We start from the raw sequence: 17,797 nt of genomic DNA, 5'->3' as shown, positions 1-17,797 counted from the left end.
CTGGCTTTTAGAATTGCTGGAGTTATTTGATCGGTATCTTTGTAGACTCTGTCATGTTTCTAATTTACTCTAAAAAGAGGGCTCAGTTTCTTTTAGCTTGAAGCAGAGATCAGTGCCCACAGGCAGCCCCTTTGACACACCAGCTAAGATATTAGTATGCAGGGCTTTTCCACAGCAGAGCTATATTGTAGTTTTGTATGTGTAGACATGAGAAAATCAATACGCTCATTGTAATCTTCAAAGCAGTGGAAAACTACAAATGCATGAACAATGGAAAACAAAGCTACTATTATTCTAACAAGCATGCACCTGGTAGAATGAAGAGGTTTGTGTCAGTGTGGTATTGTTGATTTTCATTCTAAAGCTGAACCTTTTAGATATGTTTTATTAAGCTAATGTTATCACAACCTAAACAAATTAATATATTACATTGCATGGACAAGAAGTGCTAGTAATAGAGTGTGGCAAAATGTGGCTGCAGCAGAACCTTCTGCAGGGAGCTTTGCGCTGAATTCACCCGTTTGAAGCCTTGCTTTTGCACCACCTGGAGGCTGTAGGCTTCTCTGAAATTAACCTCTCCAAACTCATAAGAAATGCCATTTTCCACTTATGTCTACTGAGACAGCCTAGTGTCTTGATGCTATGTAGCACCAAAACTCATTCCACTGGGAATTCCCTTTTGGTGCTTGTGCCTGTTGTCACCACAAATAATGCTTTACAGCAACTCAGCATAAATTTGCCAATACCGTGATGGTAAGCAGGTCCTAAAATAAGGTCCTTGTCTATTTTCCCCCACCTCATTCTTCCTGACAGCAAACTCTTGTGCTGTTGTTTGAATGTCAAACTACTCTCACCTCCAAGGTGAGCTCACCTTACTTGACTGATACTTATGGATTTTTGGGTGGGATTTTTTGTTTGGGAAAAGTCATGCCAGGTGAACTTATAGTGACTTGTATTACATGGTTTCTGTCAGCTCCTGTAAAATGTGTGTGCTTGAAGCTTCACTGTCATTTACTGGGTGTTGTGGGTTAGATGTCAGAACTAGGAACTGGGCTTTCATTTCCATGTCAACCATAAGGTTTTGGTGATACTAACTAAATTTCTGTCTTAGGCTCTACTGTCATAATCTAAAAGAAAGTTGAAGCTATCTACAGCACTGAGAAATTCTGTTTTGGTAGAAGTGATTCTTGGCTAGACACTGCTGTAGAAGAACTGGTGACATGCAGGTTGAGGCCAATTCCTCCACCTTCTGCCATGAAGCATCCAGTGTTGCACCTCAAGGATCTCTTTATCTCCAAGTGAGTTAGAAATTTGGGAATCACTTTAGTTCAACTTAAAATACATATTGCTAGTAATTGTTTTGCAGTTTTACCCAGGTCCTTGATTACCCATTTATATTGCCTGACTGTCTAGAACTAAGCAATCAATACAAAGAATTATTGCACCTCACAGTCATGGAGCTGTCACCAGAAAGGATTTATGACTTTGAGTGCCACAAGTTGTTATCTTCTTGCAGATAAGCTGAGACTGTTAATTCATGTTGATAATGTTTATAATTGCCTAGAAATTATGAAACACGCTTTAAATATCTAGTTTCTGGAGAAATAAGAAACTTTGCTTATACGACTCCTCAACCACCACTTTCCACCAATAGTATGTTTAGAAAAGAAAGATCTAACACAAGTGCTTATGCATAAATTACTCAAATTTTGAACCCAGCTCATCTAATCATGGTCCATAGAGTTGGGGTGGCAGAGGGAAGAGAGGAAAGAAGACAATCATTTACAGAAGCTTTTCTAGCTTGACAATTAGAGCAGAAGCTGCAGACTAGCCAGAACTAGGAGCTGCACAATTAATTACCAAGGCCTGCAAAACTTCATCTCTTCCCAGGAGACAAGCAGAGCTGAAAGTTTCCAGTTGTTCTGTCAAGCACAGAGTGCCCTCACTTCTTGTTTGGTCCTTTTCCATGTTCCTGGCTCACTGCTGGAGAGAACAGCTTCCAAACAAAGGCTGTGTCACCTGCCCACCACTCTGCAGCACATGTCAGACTCATTTTAAGTGATGGTACAGCTCAGCATCCCTACTTAATGTTGTTATGGTGACTGTGGGAACCTAATGCTGAGCACTGCATCTGTCTGCTTCTCTACTGCTAATGATCCTGCTGTGTACAACTTCAAAAGGAACAGAACCATTGGGTTGTTTTTTAAAGCCTGGATGATCAAAGAGACCAGCAACTACAAAACTGCTCTTCTATTAAAAAATTTATGCTTGAGTTGGATCCCAGGTAGAGGAAGGGAGAGTAGATAAATCTCTTGGTACACCTCTACAGCTCGATCTTTTGTTTATTTAGGGCCTGATCATGTTCCTGCAGAAGATGGCAAAAATGCCCCATGTGAGCTGCATCCAGTGGGGCCCACAACTGGTACTGCATCTTGGAGAATGAGCTGATCAATGGTCTGGAGCTAAGTGTGTGTGTGTGTGTGTGCAGACACACATACTTTATTGGGAAGGCACTAACAGAGGGTAGAACATGTATATGCTGGCACATACCCGGGCAGTTTCATATTACAGAATTGCACCGTTCTCAGGGGATATTTTTCCTATCATCCCTTCAGCTCTTTGTGCCTTTTGCTTAACACTGGCAATTGAATCCATGTAGGAAAGTAACTTAAAACCAAATAAAATCAACAGGTGCTCAGGAAAGGTATAGAAATGGAGTGTGGGTTTTAAAAAGCTTTTAAACTCAAGTAAAAAATATAATTGATCAGTGAACAGCATAATGGTTACCTTTTTATCCTCAGCCACAGCCATATAAGAGGTCTTACTAACCTCCTTTATATCCCAGGAACTTTCTGTAAATCAGATTAGTTGGTCTCTCCCTGACTTTTCCACTATATATTTGCTTGTGTTGTTGGTCTGTGTCAAGAAATACCACAAGACAGAGAGCACAAGGTGCAAACCACTGCAGTAAGATGGACCTCAGGTGACAAGCAGGTGCTCCACAGCCATCCTGCCTATTCGAGAAATGGGTAAGAAAAGGTATTTTGAACTTTAGAAGAAAATGGTATGCTGATAATTGTTATCACTGGTGGACAACTATGGGCCCTCTTGTATGATGCTCAGCGATTTAAATTCCATATTAATGACTTCTCAAGGATGTTCACAATTTTTTCATCCCAGAATTTCCTTTTCCTGCTTCTGAGTAATGGGAGGAGATTCTGGAGGCTTTTTCTTGGTGCTGTTTATTTTTCCCTTGTGATTTGGCTGCTTCTGTTTTGATAACTACCTCACTCATGTGCCTGCCTGAGTTCAAGAAGCCTTGGGACAACACTCTCGAGCACATGGTGTGATTCCTGAGGATGGTGCTGTGTAGGGCCAGGAGTGGGGCTTTATGATCCTTATGGGTCCCTTCCAACTCCATTTATTCTATGATTCCATGAGGTGAAATTGGAGTCATGGAAGCAGGCAAGCAGTGCTCCTCCTAATACCCCAATGCATTGCAGGCTGCATAGAAATCTCTTTTGTGCTTCATTTTTATCTTTACAAACTGTTACCAAAGAATCTTTCTGAAAGTTAGTGCTACAAACTGCATTCCTGAAAGGTATGACACAGATAACACTCTGCAGCTCTGAGCTGGCTCATAGGCCAGAGAGCTGATGAGCATTCATGAGTAAAGCATGAGAATCAAGAGTAATTAAATTTCATCAGATGAAATGATAACTCTGGAGGGGGGTGAAAAAAGCCTTCCTACTTAACCAGAGAATGGGCATTCAGAAAAGGGAAAACAAGTCATTATACAAGCCCCAGAATTTATTTCCTTTCAATCTTGTTTGGCAACTAAAATGTAATAAAATGGAAAAAGCAAGGAGGCTGCAAATAAAGAGGCAGCTATTGACTAATGCAATACAAAACATGAAATGGTATAATAGCAGCAACAACAGCAACACTTCCCTCAAAATCTAATATTGAGTCTGTGTTTTTACTGGTGTGATTTTTGCCTGGCACATGAAATAGCTGCTGTCAGTGAGCAATGGAGATGGATGTCTCTGCTGTGGAGATGGACAAGACTGAGTCTATGCTTTGATGTGTGTGTCCTGCTACTTCCATAATGCTCATGGAGGCTGCAGCAAACACGCCTAAGCAAAGCACTTTATTGTTCTAGGATGGAAAACTGCTGTTGGTAAAGTGCATGTTTGTTGTTGATATCTTCAAAGTCCTGAGCAGAGCTGCATATTACTGCTGAGGTTTTTTTAAAATTTAGCTGTTAAAATTAGGGTTTAAAAATGGCTTCTGTATACTGCAGTATCTCTGTGTATAATATTGAAGAATATTATACCAGGTAGAGCAAAGAACATCCACAACTACTGGAGGAGGGAGGAAAGGGAGCATGACTTGTCTTTGCAAGGACCAGGTTGTTTTTTATGGACTAATGCAGCCAAAATGAATTAGAGGCATAGAACAGCCACCTCAGTAACTACATTGTGTGGGTGGGCTTTTGTCTTGAATGGTATCATAGTAACTCACAATTCAGCAGGTGGGAGGAGAAGCCACAAAAAAAGGCTCTTTTGTTTATGACAACAAAAGGAATAAATAAAAATTTTCTCCCTAAGAGATGTCAAAAGCCAGGCTAAAAGATGTTGTGATGAGAATTTGTTTTGGTTTAGTAGAGAAATACATTTGAGGTTACAAGACAATAATTTTAGCAGTAGCTGAGGGTTAAAACCCTTGTCACAAATGTGTATTGGGAACTGAAGGATTGCAAAACACTATCTGTAGCTCAGTGTTCAGGAAGTAACAATGGTTGTGCTTTATTTGGGCTACTTTATTTCTTTTTTAATGTTTATGAAAGTGCAGCCAAGGCAATATAAAAATCCCATGTGAGATACAGAAGGTGCAAATTACATCTTCATTGCACTGTAAAGCATAAAAAGTTGCTGGTTTTCAACTTTTTAATGTGTGAAATCTCAACTGCAGGTGAACAATAAAAGAAAAATTATTTATTCTATTTATTTCTCTTTTTAGCTATTTGACACAAAAAATGTTTATTTCTGGCAGGCAATAAAAAATCCAGTTAGACAGGTTTGCAATATTCTTGTTTTCTCTATTTATTACAGATTCTAAATGTCAAGGCTAACATTTTTACTTATTTCTAAAGCCAAATACTCAATTAAAAAAATCCCCAAAACTCAAAGAGACCTGAAGAAGACTGTGGGGGAGATACATTCTTACAGATCCTCTGTTTCACACAGCACTGTCATTTCCTGAAGTGCCAAGGAGTTCTCTGTCTTAGGAATTGTAATTTTTGTCTTTGGATTACTCTTTCAAGGACAATATTTGTATTGCAAGACAGATAAGGAGAGTGTCCCTTTTCTAATGAAGATACGTAAGCCTAATGTGATCTCTTCCTTACCTACATGTATGGTGTTAGTTTTCCTTCCTCATATTTATCATGTTGTTAATAGGGCTCAAGTTTTCCTTTCATTTTCTCACATTACTCATTTTTACTTTAATAGGAATTTTGCAAGGGTCAGCAAAGGAAAACCTTTTTACAAGGAAAACCTTTAGCTCAAAGCCAATAAGGGTAGCCTAGAAAAAGAATATAAAAATGCATTTTAGAAGAAACATTACCAAGAGTGCAACACAAGGTTCTAGAACCTTTAAGACATTCTTATGTGTTTAGCTTAAGCAAAAATAGAAGAAGTTGGTATTTGCAATAAGATTTTCTTGTAGTCACATTTCTTTTGAAAATACATTAAAGTGATTGATCACAAAAATCATGTCACCCTTCACAATGAGAGCCTACCTGTGAGTTCAGAGACTAGACATTTGAAGCAACTCTACTAGGCTGGTGAAGTTTCACTGGTATGAAGTAGGTTAATTGACCTTAGAGGATAATTTTGCCATAAATTTTAATCACTTGAAACCAGTGTGCTACTGTTGAGAAATGCAGTTGCTTGTGTCTATATAGAAAAAAACTATTTCCACCTAGGTGACCAGATATAAAGAATATTTTACCTACCTGGGACATTCCCTGTACATATTTAAGTAAATAACCTAAGCCCTTTTTCCAAAACAGAAAGTTGAGATCTGTTTTATAGGCTGTATTAGAATTATAATTCAATTTACTTGACAATAAATCTTTCTGTAGTTATTGTGCCACAGATGAATGATTTTAAACAACAATGATGGTATTAATCTCGATCTTTGTGATGTTTTGTTGATAGGCATGATTATGTACACATGCTTTTCATCCACTTTGTCCATGTCTTTCTGAGCTGTATTTGCTTACAAAGATTGTGAGGCAAGAGTTAAAGTGGTGGTACGTCTGTATCAATTCTTGTAAATGAAAATGTACCTTTAGACCATCAAGTGATGCTAGAATACTTCCAGCTACCAAAAAAGAGAAAAAGAACAACTAAAACACAAAAAACCTGCTACAGGACATTGGCATATGTGGCTTTTTCAAAACTAAGCTTTTTTATCTAGCTTTCCAATCAGCATGCACAGCAAAATAAAGTCTGATGCATTGAATTGCTTATGGAGAAACCATAATATTTAACATATTGTTCTGTGCAGTAAGCAGCTCTGGCATGAATGGGCAGAAGGGAAGTCTGGACAGTTAGGACTACAGCTTTTGCAAGGTCATCTTCTCTTGACTCAACCTTTAAGAATATGATTTAAAAGCTTTCTGACTTTCTTCAGCAAATGGCCTTTGGCAGGATTAAGCTGTGCTGCTGCCAATCCAGCTCAATACCAAGCATGTTAATGAGGTGTCTTGGCCTTTTTATTAATTCTACAAGCAGGGTAGTCCATTCAGCAGCGACTGAGAAAGTTTAATCAAATAATCTCATTGTTCCAAATTTATCACCACAATAAAAGAATCTACTAAGGAAATGCAAGATGAAAGAACTCATTTTTAATGCTATATCATTTTCCACTAAGAAGCAGTGCAGCCTTGAGGCTCACAGCAGTGCTAATGTCTGCCTCTCTGTGGGTATGCAGTGTATAGGGGTGCTGCAATCTGCAGGAGCAACCTGCATAGCAAATTGTCTGCCTCTGGATCTTACTGCTGCTCTCACTAAAAATTTACACTCTTAAGAGATTTACTTTTTCTAATGAAGTCTTTTGATTTCAAAGAACATTTGGGAAAAAAGTGTAGTGAGATACAGTCTTTATTCATGACATGATGAAATCTATCCATTGTAGGAGACAAAAGGTGAAGAAAGGACACTTTTTCGTATGTTGAAGGGAGAAGTGAGGTCTGAGTTGGTGCAACACAATAGTTACAGTAGCTTCCAAAATTAATTCCGAGTCCGGAAAAATAAGTATGGTTAACTTACAAATAGGACTTAAAACGCATACATAGAAGTAAGCAGCTTTGCCCCACACTTAGGAACCATTTGGCAAAAGTATAATGCTTTTTTGATCTTCTATGCTTCCAGATCAAAAATTCAGCTGTGGGCTTTTTAATGTTTCAGACTCATGTGCAGCTTCAAACAGCTACCATTAATTTTATACAGTAAAAATTGCCTGTCAAATCAGATTCCAAGCGTTTCTCTCTCTTCAGAAATCTCTCCTGCTGAGAAATCTGTGCAGTCCAAGGCTAGTGACACATTTTTTTGTTTTTAAAAAAAATCCAACTTTAAAAACACCTTCAAAACTAGAACAATGCATAAGTTTACCTGAAGGGTGAGAATTATTAGGTTTTCTTGGGGCTAGCACAACTTCCAGATAAGCAACTTTAAACATAACATGAATATTGTGCTCTAGTTTGTTAAAGCAACTTCCTTCCCTGAGCACAAATCCAATAAAAGTTTTCTTTCATGTTCTTTCTGGAGTCCTTAATTCCCTTTCCTATATCTTTGCCCCCCTTCCTCATTCCCTAGTTGTTTAGCTCGCCTCTCAGCAAACCTGTGGGACAAGGGGGAACTAGGAGTCATGCACAGCTAAATACAGAAAACTTGCAGTACCAGTATCCAGCCTTTCCTTAACCTGGGGTTTGTAGCCTGCTATTTCTAGCGCAGATAATGGGAAATGGCAGAACATGAAGGGATATCAAGGCTATATAGCATACCAATGGACTTCGAGCTTGACGCTTCTGGCATTTCTGAAGATATGGGATATTGAAGAAGTCTCTTCTGCATTCTCTCATTAACACCTCCTTTTGGGGCTCTTGCTGGAGGAAGGAAATGTTACTATTTTTCTGCTCTTTACATTTCAGTTTTCGATTGGAACTTGGAGGAGAGGCACTGGCAGGTCTCGTACGCCACTAAAACATGATGAGTTGCCCTAAATTTTTTATGCAGTTCTCATCTAACAATGGATATCAAAACAAAAAATAGGTCTGTTTTCCATTCCAAATATAAAGGACTTCTATTTTCCACTGTCTCTGTCAAAGAAAGAAAGTGAACAATTTATATTCAACCACTTCAAAGTAGCAGATTAAAATCAGCTTTCTAAAAATCAGCATACCTCCCAGGAACTGGGACACTAACTGCGTATGGCCCTTCTAAGTATAACAGGCAGCTAGATTGAGATTTCCAGAGCTTTCCAGTTGCTTTCAGCAAGGTGTCATGACAAAAATTCTGATGCTCATTTGGTTTTGCCATGCATTGCAGGGGGATCAGAGCAATGTGAGAGCACATGTGAAAAATTTGCTCTCACTTGTCTTAAATTCATCTGACTGGTCCCTCAAGCACGGTGTTGGTTTCTCTACTTGAGAGAGCAAGGGTGATTCTGTCAGAGGTGGTCAGGTTGACTTTTGCTTCTCATTCAGTCTTCATTTGGCCATTCTCTGCCTGCTGTATCAGTTTTTATTGGTTCTCTGGGTTTATTTCAACCATTTCAAGATGGTATTAAATATTTTAAAAACATGAATGCAAGCACATAACTAGGATGCACTAGACAGTTTCTGCTTTTTTTATTGTTGCTGTTGCTGATTCAAAGTTTTGTATGTGAAATGCATTATGCTCAAAGTTGCATTCCTGTTCAATCTGAACATGCTACAATTAGTCCCATGGATAGAGCTGGAGTCATTTGAGTTATGCAGCAGCATTATATTCATGTGGATGTCAAATTTTACCCCAGCTGGAGAAAATTAATAGCTTTGCCAGACAGCATTTCCATATATTACATAGGACTTTTATCACGTATAGTGTATTTCTGTCCAACATCCAAATACCCTGGGGCAGGAACATCTTATTAATGGCTTGGGCTTATACCTTCAGTGCTAAATATGAAAATACTAAGAAGCAGGACTATGCATCAAATGCAGAATAATTGGTGACAAGGGCACTTAAGTGTTTCCTTGCTTAAGGAGGGAGCTAATTTGTCTTCTAAAGACTCAGGTTCTAAGTCTGATTTTTATGAACTGGGAAAGAAGGACCACATCAACTTCATGCTGGTGTTTACGCAGTAGTGATTGTTTTGTTGCCTGATGAAACAGTGTTGCTATCTTAGTCTAGTATGTCAGAGAATCTTTTAAAATATAACACTCTTATTTTGGGATGGGGGTTGGGAGAAATAAAAAAAATCACTTACCTTTCTCATGAAATGAGTAGTATTTTGATAAATGTAAACTTTCATCCCAAAGAATCTTCTGGCAAGCTAGTGTTGATGGGAGGTGACAATAAATACAGCTTAAGTTATATTTTCCTTTGATATGGCATCACACTGTAGACAACAATGCTAATATATCTTAATGGCTGTGCCTTTTAAGAGCTGAATATCAGTCAAGCATATAATTTCATGTTGTCTGGAAAAACATAAGAAAGAGTATCTAACAGGACAGAATAAGGCACCACACTCTAGAACAATTACTTATTGTTCCCTTGCTTTAGAGCTCTGCCTTTTAAAAAATAGTTTCCTAACCCTTCTGTGTTTGAATGACTGCAGGTGTTTTACTAAAGTAATAAACTCTCACTAGAAAGAGGTTCAGAAAGCTGTTCATAGCGGCTCCAGCTTGGTGCTGCATACCATTTTGCCCACTATTCCTAGAGCAGGTATACTCTGTTTAGCAATTTTTTTTCCTTACACTTTGTGGAATTGCTAAAATACCACAATATTTTCTTCTCCTTTTATTCAAAAATCTTAAACAGCTCCATAAATCTACAAATTCCAAAACATGTGGAACCCCATACTTTATGCTTTATTGTCCAATTCCATAATGTAACATTTCAGTTTTAGCTGCAATGCTTGAACATAATTAAAATAATATACATGAGAATTTTTACTTGCATGTCTCCAGCAACTGCTATTTTTAAAGAAGAAACATAACTTATGGCTAGGTTTGGTAAGATCCTAAGAGGTAGCTGTTGGTAGATGTTGCTGTTGCATCTTACAAAATTTTGAAATGTCATCTTTATTAAATGCTTCACTGAGCTTTAAGATGTTCACTCCCATGCATATTTTTCCTCTCTTGCAAGATGCATGCTCACTTCAAGTTTGTCAGTGCTGCACCCAAGCTGTTCAAAGTCACTTGTGTGTGTGAGAGGAGAAACACCCATCTGTCATTTCATTTACACCTTGGAATGGCAGCAGTTGGGGAGGAATAAAACAGCTGAAAAAATTTTATTGGATAGAAGAACAAGATGGTTCTGGCATATCAAGGTAGATATGTGTGTAATAGGGTCTCTGACTTCCACAGCTACTCTCTGGTGCTATAGAAGATGAGCAGCTAAACACATCAGTGATGAAGGCAAAATTTCTAGCAGGGCTGAACCAGCCTGTGCTAGTTTGCAGCAGCCCATGCCAAGAGGCAGGTGAGTGCTCAGCAGGTGTCAGTCACTATTGGCTGGTCAGCAACGTTTGGCTTCCTTCGTTATTGGACCCTTTGCTGGCTCTGAGACTGTGTTTTATTTCTGGACCTATAATCATAGAGGAATTTTGCACTAGATACATGCAGTATTATGGGAAATTCTCAGAATAAATCCTATCCTTGTCCACTTAAAGCCAGAGAGACCATGGACTGTGCATACCGAACGATGCTGTTCCAGTGATGGCCTTGGGAGGCCTGACTGAAATGATTAATCCCATTTGTGCCTTTCATCACCATTCCTGCCCTAAATGCCCCAAAGAGACTTAACTCATGACAGTGATCAGTATCCTTAGATCTAGTGAGCACTGTGTTTTTACCCCCTCATCATAACCAAAATCCTTCTCCTGCATTGATTTGTGCACCCTGCAAGGGTTTCTGTCATTACTGGTAGGCAGCATCAAGCACCTGCACAATTACCCTCTCTTTGCACTACTGGACCACTGCTCTTCATCTGTAGTGGATTTTGGAGCTGGCTTCCTCAACAGCAAACATTTTCCCCCTTCACAGCCTCAAAATAAGGGTTGGAGAGGAAATAAAATAAAGTTAGTGCTTTATTCAATACATGTGTATTTAAGATGATAATTAGTTTGATTTTCATCTGCTGGCTATTTTTTTTTTACTTTCCCTTTCTGATAATGGTGAAGATGCTGTAATGCTCCCCTCAGTGACAGCGAAAGGTTGCATTTCACTGATCCAGCTCACTTCCACATTTGATACCTCAGCGGTTTAATGGTCCAAGTAAACTGAGCTAGTGAAGCAATGAAAGGTAACAACCTTTTCTCCTTGGACTTGATTTTTACCCTCTTCCAAATACATATGGATACATATATAAAAAACACTCTTTGACTTCAACTGTCTCTACTTCTAGTTAACCAAGTTTTGCCCAAAAATCTATTATCAGATTTTAATCTCATTTGTCTGTGAATGAATTCTTTGTATAAGATAACATCTATGCTCGCATGTTCATTTAAGCTTAACTGCATGTTTGCCACTTAAACTTGGAGGTGTATTAAAAAAATAATAAAAGTAAAGGTGAGTTGGTAGGAGGCTGCGTGACCCCGGTGCTGGTTCGGCGGCCTTACGGGGGTAGCCAGGTGGGTCCCCTCGTCAGATGGGCTCCACGGTCACTTCAGAGCCGGCCCTGTCCGGCCCCCCGCGCCGCTCCGAGCTTGTCGCCACCGAACAGCGGCGGGAACGGCCTGGCTGTTCGGTCGGGCGGGCACCCCCAGAGGGGTGAAGCCGCCCAGGGTGTGAGGCCGCCCCGGGAGGGTGAGGCGGCCCCGGGAGGGTGAGGCCGCCCCGCCCCGCCCCGCCCCGCCCGAGGGCCGCTTGTGGCGGCGGCGGGCCCGGGGGCTCCCCCTGCCGGCGGCCGGCGGGAGCGCGCGGGGTGGGGGGCGCGGAGCGCGCCCTGCCCTGCCCGGCCCCCGCCGCCGGCGCTCGGCGCTCCGCAGGCGGCAGCGGCTCGCAGGCGGCAGCGCTGGCCCGCCCGTCTCCGTCCCTCCATCCCTGCCCGCCTCTCTCTTCGCCTGCCTCTCCCGCCGGGTCCAGCGCCAGCCCGGGGACCCTCTGCCACGGGGGCGCCGCCTTCCCCCGCTCGTTCTTGTCCTTCCTTTCCGCCTGTTACCCGGCCGGTGAGAGCCGCCGGCTCGCCCCGCCGGGAAGCCTGGGCGCCCCCCAGCCATCGCTGCTGCTCCCCATGGGGATCCGGGAGTTCCCCAACGGCTCCGCGCGGGGCAAAGCCGCCACGCTGTGAGTACCTGCGGGCGGGCGGGCGGGCCGGGGGGACGGGGACACCCCACACCTCTCCACCTCACCTCAGCCTGGCCGGCGGCGCCGCCCGCTCCCGGGGGTCGCTCCGGTGGAGGGCGGCGAGGAAAGTTGAAGGTGCCGCGGGCCCGGGCCGGCTCCCCTGCCCGCGGGGGTCCCGCCGCCCGCCGCCAACTTCGCCCGCGGCCGGCGGAGGGCGGCGGCGCGGCCCCGGGCTGACGCCCCTCTCCCGACCCGCAGCGGCATGCGGCGCTCCCCCGATGTCAGCCCCCGGCGGCTGTCCGACATCAGCCCGCAGCTGCGGCAGCTCAAGTACCTGGTGGTGGACGAGGCCATTAAAGAGGACTTGAAGTGGTCCCGCTCCGTGGAAGACCTCACCAGCGCGTCCGTGGGGCTCACCTCCATCGAGGAGCGCATCCTCCGCATCACCGGCTACTACGGCTACCAGCCCTGGGCCGCCAGCTACAAACGTGAGTCCCCGGCACGGACGGGCGCGGGGGGTTGCCAGGACCGGGGCGAGCGGGTGCAGCTCGGAACCGGCAGAGGGATTTGGGTTCGAGGGGCCGATCGCTTTACCGCTGGAACAAACCTCGCTCCGTGGAAGGAAGTGCTCTCACTCTCGGCGAAGAATTCTGTGCCCGTGTTGCCTTAGTCCTTGGCAGTGGCTGTTTCACGAGAGCGTGGTGCTAAGAATGATGACAGCTAAATTCTGCTAAGAAAATAGGTCAAATATTTGTCTTCATGTTTCAGGCACACTTAGTGACGATGATTACCGTGGGTTGACAGCTGTGTAAAAGCCCCTGCATGCTCACGCACGTACCATTTCCACAAGTAACGCATTATCAGCGTTTACTTCTGTTGTTTTAGGAGAAAATTTCTGTCAAATTTTCGCAGCACTTGAGCTGAATGGTCTGTCTTTTCCTATGTCGAGTGGAGCTGTTTCTTCTGTATGCATACACTTGAGAAAGAAACTTCAAATGATAACGATATGAAGAGAGGTGTAGCTGTACTCTGTCACACACATGATTTACAAAGGAAGCATTACCTCGAGTCGTTGTAATATATCAACTAGTACTTTTTGTTTATTTTTGGTCCATCTTTCATCATGATTATGTCAATTGTATGCATTAAAAAGTTCTAGAATAGTTTACCAATTAATTGAAGTAATATCATTATTTTGGTTGTCTTAAGGTCGTTTTGAGATATCACAGGGGTTTTTGTTGATGAAAGGATTCTTTTGTAACAGAAATCACTGCTTTGCTGGAAACACTGGCTCTGATAAAGTGGTTGTTTTCATATTGTACTTCACTACATATTAAGTGCAAATGTTCTGAAATATTTACTACTGGATTATCTGTTTGGCAGTGTGCTTAATAATGGAATAGAATGATACAATAATGCATGGCACACAGTACTAGTTCAGTTTTTCTCTGAGGGAGAACTGGTCCTGATTGCCTGAAAACAGGACTTAACTAATAAATATTCTAATACTCTTCTGTGAGAGCCTTTTTTTATTTTTTTCTTTTGATTGCAGTTATGACAGAAATATCAGATATTTGCTACTTTACTCACTAGCAGTATGGAATTTCTATAAGAGCAATTCCAGTGCCTGGATTGGGACTGTTCTTGAGAGTAAAGCTTATTCAGGCCAGTTTTAAGGATCAGATCATATGTGGATGCCAGACTGAGTTGGATGTTAATGGTTCTATCTGACAGAGTGACTAATAGTCTAGCTGAAGTCACACTGAGCTGCTGTGGCTGAACCTTCTGAAATAATAAAGGTCATGCTGGCTCCTCAATTATAACCTATTTGTTGAAATTTATAACTCTGTCTGAAAAAGTTAATAGTAAGCCTAAGCCTGCTATTCTAGTTACATTTTCTTTCCTAATTCGATCTGAATAACAAAATTACATACTTGAGTTATGATGGTGGGGTATAAATATACTAAGTGTTTGAGTTTCATACATGTATGTCTAAAAATAATAGGTTATGTGAATGTGTTACCAATTTAAAATCTGAGTTAGTAGGAACATAGAAGGACATATAGAAGAAAAGCTACATCTCTGTGGCATGGTTTAAGGAGAGCCATGTTGATCTGCATCAGCTGAATAGCTGACTGAATAGGGTATATAATCGAAAGTGGGAAGACAACTTTGTCACAGCTGCTTTGAAACATCTTTGAATACTCCTTCAAGTTGGGCTGATGTCTAGTTTTGGGATATGGACTTTCCTTGTGACTTTGCAGTTAGAAAATTTATTTGGCTGAACTACTGCGAACAAATGAATTTCATTAAGCTTAAATTGCAACCGGGGTACTTTTTGTCATTTTATTTTGCATCCTTGTAGACAATGGGATGCACTATGATTATAATTATGGACTGCATTAATAATGGGCCTGCTTTGCAGAAAAAAAGTCCATAGTATGGTCTGATATAGATTTATGTAGTCTCTCTTGATGACTTTCTTTTTATTGTAACTAAATTGCCTGTAGGGTCAGATCTACCTCTTTTGTACTGCAGTGCATTCATTTTATATTCATTTATTGTTTATCTATAGCTGTATGGATAGATGTATAAAATTATTTGAGAGATTCAGAAAGCTTTTTCTTATTTCATGGTTTTTGTTTTAGCAAAACTGCATTAGGGAAACTAGCACTGATAAACTGTTACCATGACCCCAAAACTTGCTTGGAGAGCAATTTGAAACATACCCGGATGCCTCAAAGTTATGTAACAACTCCAGTATTTAATATTCTTATAAATTCGTTGGAAGGAGAGGAGGAAGAAGTGAAAATGTGCTTAAGACACAAACTGTTCTAGGTTGGACAGAATGAGAAAGGACTTGTGACATTACTCTAGGGAGACCTGTCCCAGCCAGGTGACTCGCTGAAATGTCGATAAATGTCATTCAGTTATCACAAACAGAAGCCTCACGTTTCCTAAAAATGCTAAAATTACCTGCCAACTTTCACATTACATTGACTGGTGATTTTGGGGCTGTACACAGCTCAGGGAAGACCTCTGCTGTTTGACTGCACTTGCAAACCAGATTTTAGGAGCTGGAATAATGTAATGTAGTTCCTGTGTGTTAGGGTGCCTTCAGCAAATTTAGGGTAATTATGGTTATCTGCACTTCAAAAAATATTACTGGATGCTCTGAGATGAGCAAGGAGAAAGAATACAGGAAATCTGTAAAGAGCCTCAAGAGTTTTTGCTGTTTACCTTAAAGAGGTTGAAACAAAAGTGTTGGAAAATCCTGGCACATGTTGCTTAGGCAGGTAGGGAGGTTTTCTTCTTACTGTGGTCATAAGAGAAAAAAGGTAGACAGGAAAAGAAGCTGAAAAGCCATCAATTAAAGACTGATAGAAAAAGAAATAATATTGAGGAAACATGTAATTTATTCTTGAGATGAAGATTTCAAGGAATTATGAGCCGTGATAAGATCTAGAATTGTGATAAAATGGGAAACATGCTTGAGATAATATTAAACTTCATTATCCATAATTTGAATTAGACCCTCTGTAGGCTGTGAGGAGACTTTTCTTGAGGGTTTCTTGTGCTTCCCTCCATAGCATCTGCCAACCTTTAGAAAGAGGAATGTTCTAATCTGGTCTAATCTGGTAGTTCTTATTTTTCTGAATTCTTTGATTTCCAGGGTAACTAATTATGTGGTTAACTGCTCTCCAGTCTAAATCAAATATTCATTTGTGTCCCATGGGGAATATTTTGCAGAATGTGATTTGATTTTTCAAATAAAAAGGGAGAGGGTAAGAAACAGATAAGATGGAGTCAGATTGCAGAATCATACCCTTATGCAGCTACAGATGTAACAGAGCTCAATATTTGTGGAATTGTCATTATCAGTAAGAGGTAAGTTGACTTTCTTTTTTTTTTTTCTTTTCATTAGAACATAGGGATCAAAGGCTTTAATAAAAAAGCCCCCAAAACAATACCATGAGATTTGCAGGTCCCACTGACAGTCTTCTTGTAGGAAGATGAAGCTGTTGTTAGAACTATATTAGCACTGCCGTTCTCTTCCATGAATGTTATGTGAATTCTGATGATTTCTGCTTCTGGAAGCCTGGAACTTCAGTTGAAGAGCAGAGGCAAGTTTGGAGGTGAACAGCCATATTTTAAGTTTCCATTTCACAGCATTGTCAGTTGGAATTAGTTTTCTAAATATTTTTCCAAGTATAGTTCCCTAGCAGCTTTTCTGTACTTGAGAAATACAGGTGTCAAAAAACTCTTGGACTGTCCTCCTGGTGAGTATGGAAGACTCATCTATTTTAATGATTGTAGCAATTGGCAGGGTGCTTGTTTCCACAGGAAATGTTCACAACTATCACCTTTGCCAAACATTCATTTTTCACTAACTAGGTCTATTTTCTGGTGATTCAATATCACAGTGTGTCATTATGTGATTAGTATTTTAAATACATTCATGTGGGCTTGAGCCAGCTATCCCTATTTTGCAATCTTCTTCCTACAGATCACCTGCTTCTACTCCTTGTTTAAGATTAGGGTCTTTCTTTTAAAGCAGGGACTTTTGTATATCCTTAGCATGTGTTCATAAATACAGACTTACTATGGACAAATCAGGATTGTATGGGCCTTGGCCTTCCTCATTTATTCACTTACATTTTTTATGTGCTTACAGACGTTTCCATACCTGCAGAAAGAAGAGAATGGTATGTAGTTTTAACTCCTCTTAGTTCTGTTTATTAGGAATTGACTGCTGTCTGTGGATTATAGCTTGTGAAAGTACATTTCTCTGAGACTTCCACCTTGTGAATAATTCTAGGTTGTCCCAGTAATAACTTTTAAGAGACATGATGTTCAGGTGAAAGGGAAAGATTGTGTCCCTTAAATGAAGTTCTCTGACTTTGCTTCTCCCTGCTACTTTAAATATTAATTTTCATATTTTTTCATGTTTAGTCATAGTTATTTCAGCAGCAACAAAATAAGGCGTATAATTTTAATGCACAAAATTTCAATATAGTACTCATCCAGTGTAGCACATTAGGTCTTGACCTGAATGTGGAATTTAAGTGCTGTCACCAGTATCAGTAACATACTAGAACACATTGGCTGAATAGCCAAAAGATTGCTCAGAAAGCATAATTGTCTGAGTATGCCAATCACAGAATTATACCATAGAACGATTTGGGTAAGAAGGGACCTTAAAAGTCATCTAGTTTCAACTCCCCCTGCCAT

The 17,797-nt window shown here is 40.8% G+C and overlaps 1 protein-coding gene across 1 annotated transcript in view; it reads left to right on the top strand.

The window, feature by feature from the left end:
* Positions 1 to 12,512: 12,512 nt before the first annotated feature.
* The window catches only part of SLC35F3 (solute carrier family 35 member F3), a gene marked incomplete at both ends in the record, with an annotated part of 157,782 nt that continues 152,497 nt past the window's right edge, over positions 12,513 to 17,797 (top strand). The window contains 2 exons of the mRNA XM_084202755.1: positions 12,513 to 12,565; positions 12,824 to 13,053. Coding sequence (XP_084058881.1) covers positions 12,513 to 12,565; positions 12,824 to 13,053 — 283 coding nt within the window. The remainder of the gene's footprint in view (positions 12,566 to 12,823; positions 13,054 to 17,797) is intronic.

The sequence above is a fragment of the Fringilla coelebs genome, assembly GCF_963513975.1.
Source record: "Fringilla coelebs genome assembly, chromosome: 3".
In the NCBI taxonomy this organism is placed as follows: Eukaryota; Metazoa; Chordata; class Aves; order Passeriformes; family Fringillidae; genus Fringilla; species Fringilla coelebs.
The sequence above is the reverse complement of the archived record's forward strand: the minus strand, read 5'-3'. Positions and strand labels throughout refer to the sequence as shown.